General features: G+C 32.9%; 1 protein-coding gene and 1 long non-coding RNA gene across 50 annotated transcripts in view; one reads left to right on the plus strand and one right to left on the minus strand.

Moving 5' to 3' along the window:
* The window catches only part of LOC144283144 (uncharacterized), a 93,607-nt gene extending 82,196 nt beyond the window's left edge, over positions 1-11,411 (minus strand). The window contains exons 1-2 of the long non-coding RNA XR_013351501.1: positions 11,280-11,411; positions 2,196-2,251 (exon numbers count right to left, since the gene is read on the minus strand). This is a non-coding gene — a long non-coding RNA (uncharacterized LOC144283144). The remainder of the gene's footprint in view (positions 1-2,195; positions 2,252-11,279) is intronic.
* Positions 1-21,286, plus strand: part of RIMS2 (regulating synaptic membrane exocytosis 2) — a 580,692-nt gene that overhangs the window by 344,026 nt on the left and 215,380 nt on the right. For 26 of the 49 annotated variants that reach the window (XM_077846877.1, XM_077846879.1, XM_077846887.1 and 23 more), the window contains 2 exons: positions 5,243-5,399; positions 6,879-6,995. In XM_077846877.1, the coding sequence (XP_077703003.1) occupies positions 5,243-5,399; positions 6,879-6,995 (274 nt within the window). Of the gene's footprint in view, positions 1-5,242; positions 5,400-6,878; positions 6,996-15,112; positions 15,179-15,646; positions 15,961-21,286 lie in introns of those variants that run through there. The other 23 variants (XM_077846871.1, XM_077846876.1, XM_077846875.1 and 20 more) reach the window with 2 other exon arrangements.

Below are 21,286 nucleotides of genomic sequence, written 5' to 3' on the forward strand. Positions count from 1 at the left end.
AAAAATTTTTAAATGTGTATGAAGTAAAAAATAAAATAAGATATAAATAATAAAATAAAATAAAATAAGATAAAATAAAATAAATAAAATATTACCTGCTTTTTGTTTGGAAAGTTACCTGATAACTTAAAAAAAAATGAGGATGATTTAAAATCCTCAAAATCTGTCACTATTAGAAAGTTGAAGCATCACCATATTCTGTTTTGTATTCTTTTTATAAACATGAAAATATTATGATATTGTGGCTTTTGAAATGTCATCTTTTCATTGGCCTATAACTTTAGTAAAGGTATACCAATTATATTTACAGAAGTGTTATGATAACTAAGGCTTAAACATGCTAATTCTGTTAAAAATATTTTTCTTATGTTTTTTTTTAATGTCCTTTTTGTTTTTAAGCACCATCATTAACAATAGTTTCAATAGGGACTAAATGCTTTAATCCGTAGTTTATCAGGTAATTTGTCAGATGAAACAAATAATCCTATATTCTCTATGAAATTGTTTCGAAGGCATTTTGAATGTGAATTGCATATATTCATATACACAGTACCATCTTACCCACCCACCCCCCGCCCATGTTAACTGGCATTTTAAACAACTAGTGTTAAGTCTAGACACCAGCAAAAGTGTTAATACTTTGTTTCCCATATACAGAGATTCATTTCCAACTGCATATTATATATCTGTCAAATTCAAAGTATCTGTTACAACCATTCGAAACCCTTTTAACCTGAACTATCAACCTTTTCTCAATAATGAACAGTCTCAGCTGCTTTATTTAATTTTTCCAAGTTTGCAAGGCAGATGTCTTGAAAATTAACTATACCAGAGGTAATACTTCCCATGTGCTTACTTAGTTTATTCTAATTCAAGACAGAGGTAATTTTTTATATTTGCATTGCTAATATTATTCTTCGAAGTAAATAGAGACTCTGATTGATATTGAAATTTAGGGTTCTTAGGGAAGTAATTGTTGGCATGGATTTTGTGCCATAGTGGTATACTGAGTAGGGAAATGAGAATGGTTGTAAACCAACTATTCTTTGAACCAGTTGACTCACCCCACAGTGCAAATAAATGGAATATATAAATAAAATATCAGTTTATAGCCACTTAGAATGCTAGTATTATTTTCTACTCTGACCTGAAACAATATAAAAATACGTGTAAATAATAATATTTTCCATTGGGAAGGTAGAGTGATGTTTTAATAATTAGCTCTTAAATGTTGCATATAATATTCTGATTTTCTAATTGCCTAACCCCAACACTCATTTTTATCACTTCTGAGTAGCTCTTTATATTATCAATAATGAATATTTTCTTAAAATTCTCTGTTTTTTTTTTAGTTTTCATGGAACTGAATTATTTGAATTTTCTTCTTTTCGGTACTCTTCCTCCTTTTCTCAGTAGTCTCCCTCAAACTCCCGTAGTCATATCTCGTTTTTCTCTATACATTCCCTTACCTTGGATTTCAGTGATACTCTTTTTATAAATGCTTCTCAAGTCTTTCTCAACAGTCCTAATGTCTTTCCCAAGATTCTTTTCCACATGTGTGTAACTGTTTGTCTATGCAGCTGAAAATACTGTTTTCTCCTCCTCTTCCAAACTGGTAAACCTTCTAAACTTCTCGACTCTTTGTAGTATATTTTTAGCTTCCTGGTAGGCTAACCAAATATTAAGTCATTTATTTCTTCCCTCTTTTTGCTCTTGTATCTGATCACAAATTGTTGGTGGTTCATAATAGAATGTCCCCAGACTCTATTGGTGGACTTTTTCACTATCTACACTCACTATTCTAGTGATCCCAACTATTTAAAGTCCCAAGCCTTTAACTGGCATCTTTATGCTAAAATTCCCACATGCCCAGTCAAAACCACTTACTCGTATTCTAAATTTTCATTTTTTACTGCCCACTTGACATCTGTGCTTGGAAATGTAGTAGATATCTTCAACTTAATATATTTAAAACCAAACTCCTGATCTTTCCCACCAAACTAAGTCATTTGATGCAACTCCATTCCTTTATGTACTTGAATCGAAATTTTTAGATTTGTTCTAGTCCTTCTCTTCCTCTTATGTCCAACATCAAATCTTATTCAAAATCATCCCGATGCCTCTACCTTCAGAAGATGTACAGAATCTGACTACTTTCCATGTTTCCATTGCTGTCATCCTGGTTCATCTCTTACCTGACTTATTGCCTTTTTCCTTTCAGCCTATTCTGATCATGGCACCTGAAGTGATCCTGTTTAAAGAAGATAGATCATATTCAGTTTCTGCTCAGAATCCGCTAATGGCTTAAAAATCACTCAGATCAAATTCCAAAAATCTTTGCAAAGCAACTCAAGGCCCCACATGATTTTCCTCCTTCCTCCAAGTGTCTCTGATCTCTTCCATTGTTCCACTCCTAGTACCCTATTTTCCCTGCTGTTTATGAACACAGTAAAGTAATTCCTATCTTGGGGTCTTTGCACTTGTCTTGCAACCCTCCTCTCTATGCACTTGGCAAAGCATCTAACTTCCTAATCAAGTTGTTATGGAATGTCAGCCTCTTAGTGAGTTCTATGTATGCCTGACCACCTTATATAAAATTGCAAAATGCTTCCATATTCTGACATTTTGATCTCCCTTTATTCTGTTCTGTTTTCCTCTTAGAACTTAAATCACCTTCAAACATATATATATATTATTCAAACATATATAATTATTTACTGGGATTTTTATTGTTTCTATCACTCAAACTGGCATTTAAGCTACACAAGGGCAAAGCATTTTGTTTGTTTTGCTCACTGCAGCTCATAGAATAACATGCACATATAGTCATAAATACTTGTTGAATGAATGAATGTATTGATTTTTTCTGTGTAGTCTGTTACCATTTCCAGTTGTCATACTCCAAAATTGTACCACTAACTATATGTGGCTATTTATATTTAAATTAATTAAAAATAAATACATTAAAAATTCAGTTCCTCATTGACACTAGCCAGATTTCAAGTGCTCAATGGTCATGTGTGTCTAGTGGCTACCGTATTTGACAGCACTGATGGAGAACATTTTTATCATTTTAGACAGTTCTGTTGGACAATATGTTCTACATTTCATAAGAGCAATTAATCTTGCTACAAACTTTCTAATCTTTAGTTCGAATTGTATACTGCTGTCAGCTTCATCTTCCTAAATTGTTACTTTGATCATGAAAGATGAATGTAGTCTTAGAGCAATGAGAGGTTTGGAATCTGATAGATTTTGCTTTAAATACCAGACCCTGTATTTGACACTTAATTTAAATTTCTTAGTAAATTTCTTTTTTTTTTCTTAGTAAATTTCTTAATGTGAATTTCAGTTTCCTCAAATATATAATGGGGATTATATTATCTTCTTTGCAGAGTTGGCTTATTCGCATCATTAATAGATTCCTGAAAAAACATTGTGCTCTGCAAAATCATGGAGTAAAAACAAAAACAATAGGTATCTGGGAAAACTGGATTAGATCAGACCATTCAAAACCCGTGTAGCTTTGTAATCAAAACACTAAAAATAAATATCTAAGCACAATTCTGAAAAGTCATGTTATGTTTTATTCAATAAAAATATTAAAAGTGGGGTTTTAAGGTAAAATGAAGGTATCTAGATGGAAGGAGTATGTTCTAGACGGAAAGGTGGATAAATATGCAAAGTTATGGCATCAAGGGAAGTATTCACCACACCAGGAAGAACCCATGCAATACTTATAAGATGGAATTCTTTTGACCAAAGTAAGCCAAAAGAAAGAACATGGGATGAATGAGCATGATATGTAGTTCTGTATTTCTCTGGCTTTCTGCATCTAGCTGTGTTAATGTACTTTGCTTCCAGCTACTATTATTTGGTAGATGTAGTGAACACTCTTGATGCCCCACCCATATCCCCCTTGGTCAGCTGGTTTACCCATCTCCAGTGAATGTTGGCTGCTAACACAGCTGCACCATTATCTGGAGAATCGGCCTGAGACACACAGAAAACAATCTCTCCTGCTTCCCACTGGCGATCTTCAGTCAGTGACTGGCTAACACTGGATGACAAAGGTCCGGGACCCTTGCCTCCAAGTCAGAGCAAGTCTGGTACAATTCACATTCCAGAGCCTCCAGTGGGATCAAGCTGAGATCACATTCTTGCTTAGCTTCTTCCTGTGCCCTGTTCTGCTATTCTAATTCCTTTCTCTTGAGATGACTCCTTCCCATTCATTTGTGTACACTCAAATCTTTCTCTTGCTGCATTTCTTAGGAATCCAACTTCATATAATACTGCAAAGTGTGAGCATGTTGGGAAAAATCACATATGAACCAGTACTTTTTCTGAGTTATTTCTGAAATTAGTGTTGTAGCAGAACACTCTGTATAGTACCTAGCAGAGTTCTTGCCACATAGTAAAAGTCAATAGCAGCCACGATGAACATGGTGAAGATAATGGTGATGGGGATAATACTACTTCCTGCTCAAAAATGTTCAGGTTTTTCCATTACAAGCCTCATGATGTTTTAGATATATACAACTTGGGTGAAATTTACTTTTACTATTTATTTCCCTACTGTTGCTCCACATTGGACAGCTGTTTTTCTACCAGCTTTGAGTTCCTTCTACTTTTCTCTCCATCTGTCAAATATCCATTGCTTTCTAAGAGTCATTTGAGCTTAGTACTTCTAATACACTTTTTTGAAGTGTGTCAAATCATTGGGTTGTTTCCCTCCTCCAAACTGCTGTGTTTTTTTTTCTCAGCCCTGACAAACACTGTAAGAAAAGCAGTCTATGTAGGTGCTTCAGATGGTATTCAGAATACTTTCTAATATTGTTTATCTCTTAAAGAAATAACCATAGACTTTTAGGAATTTTTATGAAGTTAATAATTTTGAATATTTACAATTGTTAAGAAGTCATTGAAGCTCTTCTAGTTCATTAAAGAGATGAAAATGTTTTTAGAATAAACTTGCGTCTTTTAGTAAAGATAATTAACTGTATATAAAAGTTTTAGTCTAGCACAATGCTTGGACATAGTATTTATCTAAATATTTGTCATTCATTTTTAATTTAAATGTTTACAAAATATTATTTTATTATGGTATTATGTTTTATACATTAGGCTTTACATTTAATATATTTAGAAGCTTTCAACTTCACTAACATTTTTTTCACTAAAGTACAAAATACAAAAGTACTTAATGGGTAGATAACTGTACTCTTAATCTTTGCCCCTTTAGATTATCGGCACAATGGTCGAGATCTTCAAAGCTCAACATTATCAGTGCCAGAACAAGTAATGTCATCAAACCACTGTTCACCATCAGGGTCTCCTCACCGAGTAGATGTTATAGGAAGGACTAGATCATGGTCACCCAGTGTTCCTCCTCCACAAAGGTAAGATACTATACACATTTTATTTGTAGGATATATGTAGGTATTAAAAGCCTATGTATCACAAAGAATCATGAATAATTTCTAAAGATAATAAAGTCTTGTGGAAGAAAATTACATAAGGGAAAATAAATATGTTCTTCAACAACCTAAATATTGAAAGTAATATGAAGTATGGGCTACTTTGTAACTCTGGTTGATGTGTATATTCTTTTATGTGAGAGTTCAAAATCATAAAGAAGACCCAGCTTTCAGTATATCAATACTGAGTATATACAGTTAGAACCAACTAACTATACCCTTGAATGATAAAGGTATTGACAATTTAAGAAATGGGAGAAAATAAACATTTGATGGGGTTTTAAAGTTAAGAGCAATCATGCAAAGAATAAAAAAGAAAGCACAGATGGAGGGAAGAGTGGCTCGGAAAATCTACAGCTCCAGGTCTTATGCCTAGTAGAAAACTAATCAATCCAGTTAAGTACAGAAAGGCTTCCTGGAGTTAGATCCATGGAAATAATATTTTTGCTAATAAGAAATGTGTATAGGATTCACATTTTATGTATTTTCAAGGTTTAAGAAAATTTGAACTCTTAGAATGATAGTCTTATAATGCCTATTTTGAATGAATAATTGATTTAGTTTTAGATTTAGACTTTTTCCTTATGATTTAATTTTATACATAATTTTTTATAAATTACTAAAGGCTTCTGAAAAATAATTACTTAAATGTGGTAGACCTGTCAATAGAATAACTTTTGTAATCTGAAATTTTAAAAGACCTAGATTCTGTATTTTAACTTTGATAAATAAATTGAGCTGTTTCTTACTTTAAGAAAAAAAAAAAAAAAGGTGCTCGACTTTTACCAGGGAAAGAATATTTGACCACACCTAGAAAAACATGGGCAAAGTTTTAGAATAAATTCAGCTGTACCTAATAGAAAGCCCATAGTAGTAGAAACTATATAAGAGGCTTATGAAAAAGAAGTGTGTCTATTGAAAATCCAGGCCACACATGGTAACTTAAAAAAAATCATCATTGATTATTTATAAAGACTTCAATTTAGACTTTAAAAAACAAATCCTAATCATTTTCTTAAAACAAGATACACCAGTATTATCTATAAGCAGCATGCTGAACTCATTTTCTTCACATAAATTTATTCCTCCTCCATTATTGCATATAAGAATCACTCCTAGAAATGTGGGAATCATCTATTAATAATTTTGATAACCCTTATCTTTATCCCCATTGATACTCTGTTTATGTTTATCTCTGTTATAGCAGTAATCTCCTAACTTCACTGTCAACCTCCAGTAAAAATGTATCCCATTAGCCCAAGGTGCAATTAGTTAAAAGAAAAAAACTTGGACTTGACATTACAATGATTTTTGTCTTTCATTTTATTAATAAACCTCATTTCTTAGTGTAGTATATGTTTATGGCCTATTAAGATATTTAATGGATTTTGCTAATTTCAGTCGGAATGTGGAACAGGGTCTTCGAGGGACGCGCTCTACTGCTGGACATTATAACACAATTAGCCGAATGGATAGACATCGTGTCATGGATGACCATTATTCTCCAGATAGAGACAGGTAAATAGGATTAAATACTATTAGACCTTATTACAATTGCTGCCTTCAGGAAGAAGGTATTACTGTAAAATATTTTCATCCAAAACTTGGATATGTATGTTATCTTAGCTTCAAAAATAATTTCCTTTATAATACCTACATTCATTCTTATGACCACCATGTAAAAAAATAAAACAAACAGGAACAATCTTTTCTTTGGTTTAAAAAAAAATTATCTTAGCTCTTGCAGTTTTGATCCTTTATTAAATCAAACAAGTTAGGCTAGTGAGTTTGCACATGAGGTTATAAGGATAATTTTAATGAAAATAAGACATTTTATTATTTTTGTGTTATCATAGCCAATCATTACATATAAATATAATTAATGAGACAATAGATTTAAAGTCTTTCACATTTATCCGGGAAATCAGTGTGCCTTTTTATGCATAAAAGTATTGAGACAAGTCTGGTTTGTTTAGAAACAGACACACACACACAAAAGAAACAGACACAAAAACTGATTCATGAAGAGGTTTTTCCTCATGGCTTTCAGTAATAAATCTTTTAAGCATCTTAAAGAATCATGCTTATTGATTGCTGTATTTGGAGGAATTCTTCAAATTTGCTCCATTAAATATGACATTCTTGGAAGTAACATATATTCCAATGCATTAATCACATTTATTACTACTGATTTAAGTTAAACAAATTGATTAACCCTTGAATTCATGGTTTGATTCTATATAAAATGAAAAATGCTATGATATTTCCACCACACTGTCAAATAGGTTTGAGATAAGGATTGGCAAAGAAAGCTTAATTTACTATTCAGAGAATATAATGATAAAATAACAAGGGAACTCAGAAGTCTCTTTGTATGCATCCTAAACCAATTTTGATAAAAGCATCTTAAATCAACTAATTAGAGAAGTTCCCAATATTTATCATTGTCAATATTCATGAATTTAATTGTTTTTGTCTAAATCTAGGGTTATCCTCAATTCAGGCTTATAATTTCATTATGTTAAGTACACTTTTCCATAAGAAAAGATAAGGAACATCTATACTAATCTTCAATAGTGTCAAACAAGTATTGACTTTTGTGTCTGAGATCTAAGAAATAGGAAGTTACTAAATTAATGTTTTTATTAATTGTTAAATGAAAGTTAATGTGGTATTTTATTTCTTTTCATAGTGATCTGTGTCCTTAGGGGTATTGTAGGTGTGTTACCTTTAGAAAGGTAACATATCAAACACATAATAATTTATCTAATTTTAAGACAAATGACCATAGCATTAATGATAAAGGGCTTGCTATTAAATCCTTGGTATATAGCTATTATAGTCATAACTGACATGTCATTATATTTTTTCTTAATTAGTTTATAGCTTTATGAGTCTTTTAATTTGACAAAAATTATTGGAACCAATAATTTAGAAGTTTTGGAAAAATTTAATCCCTAGAGTTTCATCACTTTTTTAGAGTGCTATAGATTACCAGATCATAATTACTCCTAATTGTGAGCTTTTTAAATAAGTAAAATAGAATTTCTTTTAACTAGGACTATGAAACTATTTCTAATATATTATTTTCAAGTTATCTTTGTAATCATTACTTACAAACATGAGGGAACAAAAATCAAAGAGTACAATAATATCCTTGTTAGGTAGTCTATCACATTTTAAACAATGGGATCTTAATTTCTATTTTATTCTTTATATTCTAAATATTCAAAAAGATTTTTATAATAGAATGTATTCAAAGATATTGTAATTTTTATGCACTCCGTAGAAGATAAGAATACTGTAGAACCTTACAGTGAATTTCATACAGTCAATCAAATATACTGTTTATTAAAGTGCCTAAAAGAGAATTTCCTTTGAAGTAAGTAAAATTTAGGCCTTTTGAGTGGTGTGTTAACTTTTCTTGTCAGCAGTAAATGGTGCACTGGACTAGAAGAGTATTTTATCGAATATACTCTTTTTTTGTAAGATTTGGAACTAAATGGCATTGGATTTGAATTTAGGCTTTTTATTACTTGCTAACTGTGTTTCTTTGGGAAAATTAATGTTTTGACACTTGATATTTCTTATCTATAAAATTAGAACATTAGTTCCAACTTTATAGGGTTGTTGAGTAGATTAAATGACAGAGCACTTCCAGTTGCATGGTATATACTCAAAAAATGTGCTGTACTCTTAACATTTTAAAGGATCTGTGTCTTACAAATAATTGACCTTTTAATGTGCTTATTAATTGAGCAGAAAAAAAAGAAATCAGCTAATACAAGTATTTTTTTTAAAAAAGCTTTGTAGAGAGTATAGAACATGAGTTGGACCTTGAAAAGTGGACTTGCTTATTCAGGCAAGAACAAGAGCATAAATACAGAGGCAGAACACACATATGTATCAGAAAGACCCAGTATAAAGGATGAAGGACTTGGGACATATTGGAAAGTTGTACATGAAGATAATGGCTTTTTACATTGACTACATTGGGTGAGAAATGATGCTATTCAACATTAGTTTATAGTGCCTGGCTAAACTTAAGTGGTATAAGAAGGATATAATAGTATTCATATCTTTTTCTTATAGGTAATGTTAAAAAGAATTATATATCAAAATTTGTTTGGATCTTTATATCTTTGCACATCTCACTTTATTATCATTAGTTAAAATCCTATTCTGTTTTGAAAAGAAAATCAGTTCTTTACAAGTAATTCAGAAACTTGTATGCCAGGCTATTAGCTAAAATGACGAATTATAACAGACATAGTTCATCTTCTCTCCATCCCCCATACTTTTTGGATCATCGTTTCTCTGGTAAACCCTGGTAACTACTACTAGGAACATAATTTTCCTGGGGCAACATGTATGGCTTTAGTATTAGAAACCATTTCAAGAGCTTATTTGTTTACATGAGTTAATTTACTATTAAAAAGTATAGAGTATTAGAGAGTATTTCTGTAACATGTCAGAGATATCATATAATACTCTATCCTGGAGGCCAAAATATATTAGGTATCTTAATTCTATAGAGTATACCTTAAGCATAATAACAAAAAAAATACAATTAACATTGGCCTAGGATACAGTACTTCATAAGCTTTTTTTCTTTTGTTCATTCAATTAACACATTTATATTCTAAGAAGAAAAATGTCATATTATGTGGATCTCTAGGATACCTCAAACACTTAGGCCTTGTCTCTACTCTTTATCAGTCAACCAGTTACAAGAAAGTGTCAAAGTTACCCATAACTATTTATAGTCTTCTTGGTCCTTTTAGTTATTGGCTATGAGTGGAACACATCTCTGAAAGTTTGAAAATACAGAGAAAGTAAATGAAAAAAAAGATAATTCACCTTAGAAAAATAATGCATTTTATTACATTTCAGGAATATATTTTAACTTAGTTAAATCATACTGAGTATATTTTAGGAACTATAAATTAGCAAAATATTAACAATATTACAGACACAGAACAGAAAGTTTTGCATTAAGTTGAGATTGTTGGAAATTTTGCTTTCAAAAACCATAGGTTATTTAAGAGTGAGATATTTTATTTCCTCTTTTTGCAGTCCTTTTTGTTTGGTGTTTTCTAAAAGTGGACATTCACTCATCTGATATAATGGAAGGATAATTCGTTATAAGTACAATTTTGTTTTGTCTTTAAAGATTACATTTCTTTTTTTTTAAAGATTACATTTCTTTATAAGAATCAAAATGTGTCTAGAAATTAGATCAGTAATTCAGTTCAATTATTTGAAAAATGAAATTTGTCATTATGATTTTTGAATCTGTAACTTCTTTTTTCACTTTTTAAAATTTAGTAATTTTTAAGCTTTCTGTTTTTTTCTTTCACAATGAATTACTTCTCTGCTCAATTTTTTAAAAAGTTCAAGGACATTGGATAAATTGCAATTTTTAACATAATTTTTAACTCATTAGTTATATTTGAGACAGTTTTATAATTCCATTAATTTTGGAAGAAAAGTAAAAATGACTTAATTGAGAAAGTAAGTAAAATATGTTCTTAAGTTGTACTAAGTGGATGTGGTAAAAGACCTTGGATGCATCTCTCTATCTTAGGTGGATTTTACTACCAAAACAGTGTGGTTAATTTTATGTAATATTCATTGATGTATTTTTATAGTTTTCAACAGAATCTCAAGGGGGATCATGACCAGATTAGGTTCCGAGGTATATTAGGACTATAGAAAACTATGCATTCCGGGTTCTCCAAAAACAGAACCAGTAGAATAGGTAGATAAGGATTTGGCATGCATAATTATGGATGAAAATACCTGCTTTATGCAAGCTGGAGACCCATAATACATGTGCTGCTGAAGCGAGTACTTGAGACCCATGAAATGATGGTATAATTCAGTCCCACTCTGAGGGCCAGAGAGATAAGAGAAGTCCAGATCTAAAATGAGTCAGGAAAAGGGGAAAAATTCATCCTTCCTACTTTTGTTCTGTTGAGCCTTTCACTAGAATATATGATACTTACCCAAATTGAGGAGAGCAGTCTACTGAGTCCACTGATTCAAATGCTGATATCATCCAGAAATACCCTCACAGACATATTTAGAAATAACATTTAATGTGAGCACCTCTTGGGCCAGTTAAATTAACTGACACAAAAAGGGAAATAAAACAAACTGATATTTGATATAGGTGATCCTTGCTTAATGTTTAGACAAAATTAACTATAAGGCTCTTCAAGGAAAATACTAGAAATTGATGATTTCTATGATCATCAATTGATATCTGTTCTATGAATTTGGAAATTTTAATAACCTTCCAAGTTTACATATTTTCATTGCTCAAGTAATTTTCAGAGAAAATCTATTTGTTCTTAATGCAATAAACTCCCACATCACAACTATTAGGTATTACTTCTACTCTTTGTAATGCCAGGAATGTCTTTTTTGAATACTGTTTCCTTTTTTCTTATACTATATAGGTTTGTAATGTTCTGTTTACATTTCTAGAATATTTCTGTGATTACGTGAACCATTGCTTTCCTTGGAGGGTAGACTAATCATGAAAATCATGTAGTTATGTTTTTACTTTTTAGTTCAATCCAAAATGTATTTATTATGTCAGCCAATTGTGGACAAGGATTTAAAATAAACATTATCCTGACCTAAATAAACAGATGATCCAACTAACTATACCAACTCATATATACCAACAAATTATACAATTTACCAATTAATTATAAGACATAGAAGACTGTCAGGCCTAAGCATGATATTATTGGAATAGATTGGAGAGAAAATTACCTGTCTGAGTATTGGGGAAAAGCTTCAAAGGGAAGTTGGACTTTAAAGATTGCGTAGAATTTTCAAAGGCAATGAAGTGGAGACAGAGGGAAGATAATGGCATTCTTGGCAGAGCGATAAGCATAAACAAAATCTTGAAGTCAGGAAAGTACAGGATATACTTAGAGAATCTCAGGTGGTCTGTTGTACCCACATAAAAAGTTGTGTAATGGGAGACGTGAAGTGATAGGACTTGAAGATTGAAGTAGTTTAGAACTTAATTTCTATGCCATTTTAAGGCGTATATACTTGTTTTGGGAATGTGAAACCAAGGAAGGATTTTAAGCAAAGTACCTACATGATCAAAAGCATAATTTGTAATTGTCTTGCTTGTAGACAGAGTGGAGAATGGATTGGATCAGGAAAGGGTTAGGGTTGAAGGAAGAGAGACAATAGATTATTTCAGTAGACCAGGTTAGCCTAATTGAAGGTAGTGGCAGGAGAAAAGGAAAAGTAGATAAATCTGAGTTATTTAGGCATTAGAACTTGCAAGGTTGATAATTAAATGTAGAAAATAAGGAAAATGAAGGAGTTAAATTAGGAGATTTTTTAAATTTGGCTTATTCAGTAAATATTTAAATCTTTAGTTAAGACTGGGATTACACGCAGAAGAATAGCTGAAATATTATATTAAGTTTCAAAGAAGGGTTAAAGAATTATATTTGAAACTAGAGGGTCTTTTAGAAATCATGGAATCATCAGTTCTGAAGAGGTACTTGAAGGACTCTAGTATTGTAGTTAAGGACGACACCAAATGCATAGAAACTAGTCTTCCAACTCCCTCTTAAGCCAGAGACATTCTGATTTTATTGGATTCCTAATGATTGGTTTTACATAAAAATCTGATCAAAAAGAAAGTTTGAAAACTACTACTCCAGCCCCCTCATTTCATAATGCCACACCAGACATCCAAATACACAGATGTCTCCCTCAAACCTCAAAATTAACATGTGTTTTTCTGAAGTGTCTACACGACTTTCAGGCCACCATGTGGAGAACCCAGGAAGCAGCTAGAAATGTGCTGTGAAACCCAAAGAAAAATGAAAGCTAAACAAAGTGACAGTTTATACTATAAAAGCAAATAATAAAATCCAGAAAGAATGTGTTGGAATATAAAGAAGTTGGAAGATTCCATCTCGGGAAACCACTGCCTCTATGGAATAAAGAGAAAGAGAATCCAGTGAATGAAATGGGTAAAGAAGCAGTTAGATAGGTGAGAAACCAGGCCAGTTGTGTAAATGCTAAGAGCCTAAATTTTGAATTAAGGAAGCCATGAGTTTGAAACCCAGTCCAGCTACTTACTATATGGCTGTCGGCAAGCACTTACAGCCTGTCTTTCTGTCTGTGGCAATACTAGAACCTACCTCAGAGAGTTGTTATGAGAAATAAAAGATATAAAGTAAATAAACCTGTAATGGAGTATTTGTCACCTAGTTAAGTGTTACATAAATACTATTTTTAATAGCCTGAGAGAATTATGTTTCAAAAACTAGGAGAGGTGAGAGTGTCAAAAAACAGAGGTTGAAAATCAATGTGTAACACCATCATAGATAAGAATAATATGATGAAGACCAAGAAGTTAAAGGATTTTTTCTTTAGGATTTCACAGGTAACATTCACAGGATAGCTTCCAGAGAATGATAGAGATTGAAAGTCCCATTACATACAGTGAGCTTAAAGCTTGAATGAGAAGTGAGGAAGTGGTGGCAAAATTAATAGACATGGCTAAGATGTTTTTCAACGAAAGGAAAGTCAGAGACATGCACGGGCTTGAGAGGAAGATGAGGTTAGTGAAGGGTTTATTTTTAGGATTAAGGCGGTTCAGGAATGGAAGGCATGAGACAATAATGAAGGAAGGAAGGTCATGTGGGAAGTTAGGATTACAGGTAGAAGAGTTTGTTCCTTTGGGGCAAAAGAAAATGACAAGTGAAGATATAAGTATAGGTACTCTGTATTTAGAGGTATAAATATGACAGTTGAGAGAGTTCAAAGTTGGCTTCCCCCCTTTTTTTAAATGAAATATAATGTTCATCTGCCAAAGTTAAGTGTTTTGGCATGAAAGGTTTCAAGAAAACAGAAAAGTTTAAATTAGAGCTGTGGAAAGAAGAGGAGCCATCACAAATGGGTGAGGAGGTCAGTGTGCTGCTTTGGTGGCTTATGGTAGTCATGAGGCATGAAGTGTGGCACAGCCCACAGTATGTAATAAACATGTACAACATATAATGAATGGAAAAATAGATAGGATCCAATGAACCTAATAAATAAAATTAATAACCAAATAATAATTCAAGTCAGCTTGTTCCTTACTAGATGTAGTTCTTAAGCCCTCTTAGTTATTTTTACTTATTTGTGATCAGAGAAGAAATAATACCTTATAAAATCTCCTGTGTATATTAGAAATTGCTCTTTAATTATTTTCTTCTTAAACTTTCTTGTTATTTTGTTATTTTTCTTCTCATCTTTCCTCCTCAAAAAGGGAAAGCAACGATATTGTATAACATTTCATAGATGGTGCTAGAGATGTTTGAATGATAATTGATAAGATTTTATTTTGAAATATGGTTTGTTTAAGTCTTGATTTGTTATGTTTTTGTTGTGTTTATTTTGGAATACCTAGAATATTTTAACCTTTAGCACTGCCATATTATAATGGACTTTGGGAGGAAAGAGCAAGCTTTCTAATAACAATTTTCATTTGCTTTGCTAACTATCTGCTTCTCTTTTTTGAATTTTATTTTTTAAAATTAAATAATACCTTTTCATTTCTTTCCTGAGTCTCATTTATATTCTTGTTTCTGCCATGCTTGCAGTCATTTTCTTACTCTACCTCGCTCCAGATACAGTCAGAACATTGAACATCATCACAGGGATGGCAGGTATATTTTTCTTACAATTGAGTCTGTTCATAGAATTGCATGTGCCTGTCTAATGATATGATATAATTCAATTCTATTTCTGCTTTATATATATATATATTTACATGATTATTAATGAAATCTAGAAATATTATCCTTACTAATAAAATAATAGAAAATAAAAAGCATATGTAAACACTTTAATTGTAGTAAGATGTCAAAAATATAGCTTCCCTTTAATGAGCTAGTATCATCTCTTTGATGATTCTAAAAATTCAGTTCACCAGGAATTACAGTTAGCCTTTGACTACTTAGAAGGTTCGAATAACAGTATTTTTAAAAATTAATTGCATTTGACTAACGACCTTCATAATAATATATTTAGACAGCACTGGTTTTTCATACCTTAACAATCCACTTCCCCACCCCCACCCCCACCCCACAGTTGAGGAATCAGTTTTAGAATGCTTAGGTTGAACTGATCAGTTTGTAGTTTACCTTGTCGAAGATGGCTGTGATCTACTCATTGGTCATAGATAATCCTGGATCCATGGAGCATATTGGGTCTATGGGAAAATCCTTGTTCCTTTCAACTTTACCACCATTCTCCTTATATTGAAGGGAAATATCAATTACTTGACGCTTAACAGAAAGGAGGATAAACTAACTAGAAAGAGAAGGGAAAGAAGGTCTCTAAGGGCTTACAGTTTCTCAAGGTTTTATGTAGCTTTAGGGTTCTGAGCCAGTTTGTGACATTTTGAGGCTCTATAGGCAGAGAAAAGAAAGGCAGTGATAATGTGGTGGTGAGTTCAGTTAGTATAAAGAATTATATGCTGTACTCAGTTGTTTCAAAGTGATTTGGGTTATGTGTGACCACTTTTATACTATTTAATTCATTAAGAGTTATTAATAACAGTTTCAAAAATAATTGAAATTAATGAGTGAATTCCTAAGGATTGAATTCATGTAGATAAATGTAAAAGGGAATATAAGAGATAATATCAACAATAGATTCCTCATGATTCAAGTTTTGTGATGTCTTTCAGTAAATGTAATTGAAATTTAGTGTTTTCTGGTTTATTATATGATAGTGATTATTGCTGTATTTTATTGTCTTTTGCATTTTCTCACTCTCTTTGTTATTTTGCTTTAATACTAAAATATTCTTTTTTAGTTTTACTTTTGCTGTATATTACATTCTGACTATTTTGGCTTTTCAGGGACTACACGTTTACCTTACAAAAACATGATTCCCTATGATTGACCAAGACCTTTCTTAAAGTGGGTGATGTGAATGAGACATCACTGATTCTAGGCTTATTCTGATTACTCTGGTATCTTCATTTAAATTTAAGTTAAAATCTTGCACCACATTTGGGTGTTCTTTTTTTTTTTTATATTCTACTTATCTAAGTCATCGAAAAGTCAATTGCTTCATATTGTTTATTTTTTCAACAAGCCAACATGTGTAGAATCAGTTCTTAATCAGCTCTAGGTTGGCTGTCAATTTCCTGTACCTATTCCAATTCTGAACCCTAGCCTAGCTAGCCTATTTTTTAGGATACATTTCTGAATTGCCTCTTATGCCATGATTTGTTTTGTGGTCAGGAAACACAATTATCATTAATGTTTGTATTAAAGTAAAACATAGTTAATAAAATCAGTGTTAGGGGGCACCTGGGTGGCTTAGTGGTTGAACATCTGCCTTTGGCTCAGGTTATGATCCTGGCACAATGGTCCCGGGGTCCTGGGATCGAGTCCTGCATCGGGCTCCCTACCGGGTACCTGCTTCTCCCTCTGCCTATGTCTCTGCCTCTCTCTCTCTCTCTCTGTCTCTCATGAATAAATAGATGAAACCTTTGAAAAAATGTTTTTAAAAAAGATCAGTTTTAGAAAACAAGTAATCAAATATCTTACTGTAAGATTTGCCATCACTTAGATGATTCCAGTGTGAGACTAATATACACCTACTCCTAGACCAATTGGGTGGATTTTGTAAGAATGAAATTTTTAGTTGCTTTTAAAAATATACTATATCTCATCATTATCAGTTTGGTGCATAAAAAAGAATGTGTGCACACTTCAAAGTATAATAATAAAATGAAATCCATGAATCTACTACCCAAACTGAGAATGAGAATATATGGTTTACTTATTACATCTATCTGTAGGATCTTTGCCTATCAAATACATATGTCTCTTTCATAGAAGTAGTAAACCATATACTGATTTTCAGTTTAACATCTTCTTTTGTTTTTCTTTTTTTAAAGCGACTTTGGTCATTTGTTTTCACTCTGCTAACTTAGGTTACTCAATCTTTCTAACCCTCACCTTAATCTACTATGAGATTCTGGGATTATCGAGGGTACAATCATATATCCACTCTCCAGTGTTTATCACGATAGTATTCTAGGCTTCTTGTCTTTAATGTAACCCCTGTACCTTTGTATAAAATGCAGCTGAGCACAATCCTTCCATGTTGAGGTTATCTGGTGACCTCTTGGTTATTCCATTTTATTCACTGAAGATTTTAGCTTTAGTCTAACTTTTAATAATCCTTGCCATCAACCAGAGTGATGTTAGCATTCACCTGAATGATCTATTCAGCACCCACTCATTTCCCTGGCTGTCTCAGATTGGAGATAGTGAACTTTATTCCCAATTCTACTTTAGTCAGTCACTGCTGTGGCCATATCTGAATCTTATCTTCATTTGAAATTATTACACCTCTAAAATATGAATTCAAATACTTTACTCTTGGACCAGAACTATACTTGGTTCTTTCTTATTTTTTTCACTGAGTTACTTTTACTTCACTAGTTCTCTTATCTCCCACAAGAACTCCATTCTCTTGACCCCTTTTCCTTTCCATACTAGTCTCCACTGTACTTACTTACATATCCAAAGGTTGAGTCCATTCTTAGAAATATCCTCAATTCCCTTGCTACATTGTAGTTCTTCTTTTAACTTTTTGATACAGTTCAAATCTGGATCAATCTCTTTCTCTTGCAGAATGGTTCTAAATTAAATTTTCCAAATTCTCCCTAACTCACCTTCTTGAGTCAAAGTAACTGAATACTTAAAAAGTGATCTCTTTATTGAGAGTTGTGAGAAAAAAAACGGGGGAGGAGGGGAGGAAGGAAGGAGGGAAAGGAAGAAGGAAAGAGAAAAAGAAGAAAGAAAAGAAAATGGCACCAACTCTCCAATTTCGCAGCCCAGATTTCAAGGTGGCATTTACTGTCATAGTCTGGGAATTCCCCTTCGGGGGATAAATATGTGTTATTAGTTCCAAGTGGGCTGTAGTGTAGTTAGCTATATGAAATCTGCGGTTTTCTTTTTTTTTTAAGATTGATTTTATTTATTATTTATTTATTTATTTATTTATTTATTTATTTATTTATTTATTCATGAGAGACACACAGAGAGGTAGAGACGTAAGCAGAGGAAGAAGCAAGCTCCCTGTGGGGAACCCGGTGAGGAATTTGGTCCCAGGACCCTGGGATCATGCCCTGAGCTGAAGGAAGGCACTCAATCACTGAGCCACCAGGTGCCCCCAAATCTGCAGTTTTCTGAATGGAATGAATGTGGTAAATTAAACATGACACCCCCAGTCTGTGAAGCATCAGAACCACCAGTCTCCCTACCCCAGTGTTGTAAAATAAAAAATTATGAGTGCTACCTCTTTGGAACAGATGAATAGAGGCTTAAATAATGTTTGTTAAACTCTTTATATTACTTCAGGAGACAAATATTAACTGATATTAGGAATCAAAACTCTTTTTCAGGAGATCCCTGGGTGGCTCAGTGGTTTAAATGCGCCTGCCTTCAGCACAGGGCATGATCCTGGAGTCCCGGGATCACGTCCCACATCAGGCTCCCTGCATGGAGCCTGCTTCTTCCTCTGCCTGTGTCTCTGCTTCTCTCTCTCTCTCTCTCTCTCTGTGTGTGTGTCTCTCATGAGTAAATAAAATCTTAAAAAAAAAAAGAAAAAACCCCCTCTTCCTCTTTTGACCAGGTTATGCTAATTAGTATAAATCTATCTGCATCACTGTGTATTTTTAAACACAGTCAGCATTTAGCAAACATATTTAGCAGAGATATGTTACCTTTTATTGATATCTCTTTATTAAGATACAGCCTTTATTTTAATAAATATACTTTTTATATTTAAAAATTTACCCTATGCCTTACTTTTTTTTCCTAACATTTATCTCTACTTAAAGATATACACAGCATATGAAGAAATCATTATTTGACAGCATGATGTTGGACTTTCATGTAAAGATAATCACGGGAAAGACAGCTAGGCTATATCTTAAAAGAGGAATTGGAATTATTTAGATCTGTAATAGAGGTAAGGTAGGATGTCAGTGGAATTCTAAAGAAATGTATGAGCAAAGTCACTAAAATAAATTCCACGTTTTAGTGCTATTGGAGCATTATCCACAAGGCAGGGAATAGCAAGAAATAAATCTGGAATGATAGAGATGGTCCTAATTATGGATAATCTATGTTCTGTTAAGGAATTTAGATCTAAGATTGTAAATGATAGAAGTACTTCAAAGAGTTTTAATTAGGAGATGGCTATAATATATTTATTCATTCTAGAATAATTACCTTAGAGACTATGTAGATGGTTGATTTGAGAGAAAAGGCTATGGGAAAGAAGAGCATGCATAAAGAGATTTGTTGCCTTGGTCTTGGGCAGCAGGAAACTCTTTGCGGGCATGAATTAAGTAAGATAATGGATAGAGAGAAAGAAGACCCGAGATTTAATCAATTGAAATCAATAGTACATATAATAGTAAATAATGGGATTTGAATGTTGATGGGGAACAAAGAGTCAAGAAACACAATGAGCCTTACAGTTTGGGTAACTGAATGCATGTCGTACCTTAACAAAGGTGAAGAGGGTGTAGGGATATTCAGAGGGAAATTAGTTTAGGCCAGAGACAAGTTCAGTTCTGGAATTACCAAGAGAGTTAAGGGGAAACCTCTAGCAAGGAATAAAATAAATAATTTTAAAACTCAAAGAAATTTGAGCTATGCAGAGCAATTTGAGAGTAAACTTACTAATAATGGGAAGTAGCTACAAAAATGAAAGTGAAATCAATCAGAGAAACAACCCATGGCTTTTTCTCAGTTCTGGAAAACATGAACATTTAAGTGGTACCTAGAGGAAGAGTCAAAGAGAAGGAAGAGCTCTATTAATTCCAGCTTTAGAAGAAGCTAGGATAGCATTTGAAGTGGGAAGAATAGAATTTGAAGTGGGAAGATACAATGTCAACAGTAAAAATAATAACGGAAATGTCCATTAGATTTGGCAAGTGAGGAGCCATCAGTGACTTCATCTCCAGTGATTTCAGAAGGGTGGTGAGGGGGAACAAATGGCTTGCAGTGGCTTGAGGCACGGGAGCCTGGGAGCCAAGAAGACACATGTGCTATGAGTGTGATGGAGAAATAGTGGATAGGGGTATGCAATATCAAAGGAGATTTTTTTTCTTTAGAATATGAAATACATCATGAATGTGTAGGCTGCGGAAAGGATCCTTTAGGACAAGTTAGGTTGAAAATACAGAAAAAGGAGAGCATGATTGGTAGAAAGGTCATGGGGCAGGAGATTGCGCTAAACACACAGATGGAGTTTGTAGACAGAAAGAAGCTCTTGTTTCCTTTGGAGATAGGAAGAAAACAGACAACTGAGTTTAAACTAAGTAAGTTTTTGAAAAAAGTTGTTAAATTGAAGATAATTATCTTCGATAGCCTTAATTTTGTTGTTGCTGTAAATTAAGATTATGGTGATTGTTTTTGAGACAAATCCTTTAGGTGGGAGGCCCAAAGTTGAATGTAATGTTTGATTGGAAATGAAGTTTTGGAAAGTCTGGGTGGCTCAGTGGTTGCGTGTCTGCCTTAACCTCAGGCCGTGATCCCGGAGCCCTGTGATTGAGTCCCATGTCAGGCTCCCCACAGGGAGCCTGCTTCTCCCTCTGCCTGTGTCTCTGCCTCTCTATGTCTCTCATGAATAAATAAATAAACTCTTTATAAAAAAAAAAAAAAGGAAATGAGGAAGTTTAAAACTAGTCATTGGTTAAAAAGTGATGGCAACTGATGAAGTAAAAGTAAAAAGAT

This window comes from Canis aureus, chromosome 14 (genome assembly GCF_053574225.1).
Source record: "Canis aureus isolate CA01 chromosome 14, VMU_Caureus_v.1.0, whole genome shotgun sequence".
NCBI lineage: Eukaryota > Metazoa > Chordata > Mammalia > Carnivora > Canidae > Canis > Canis aureus.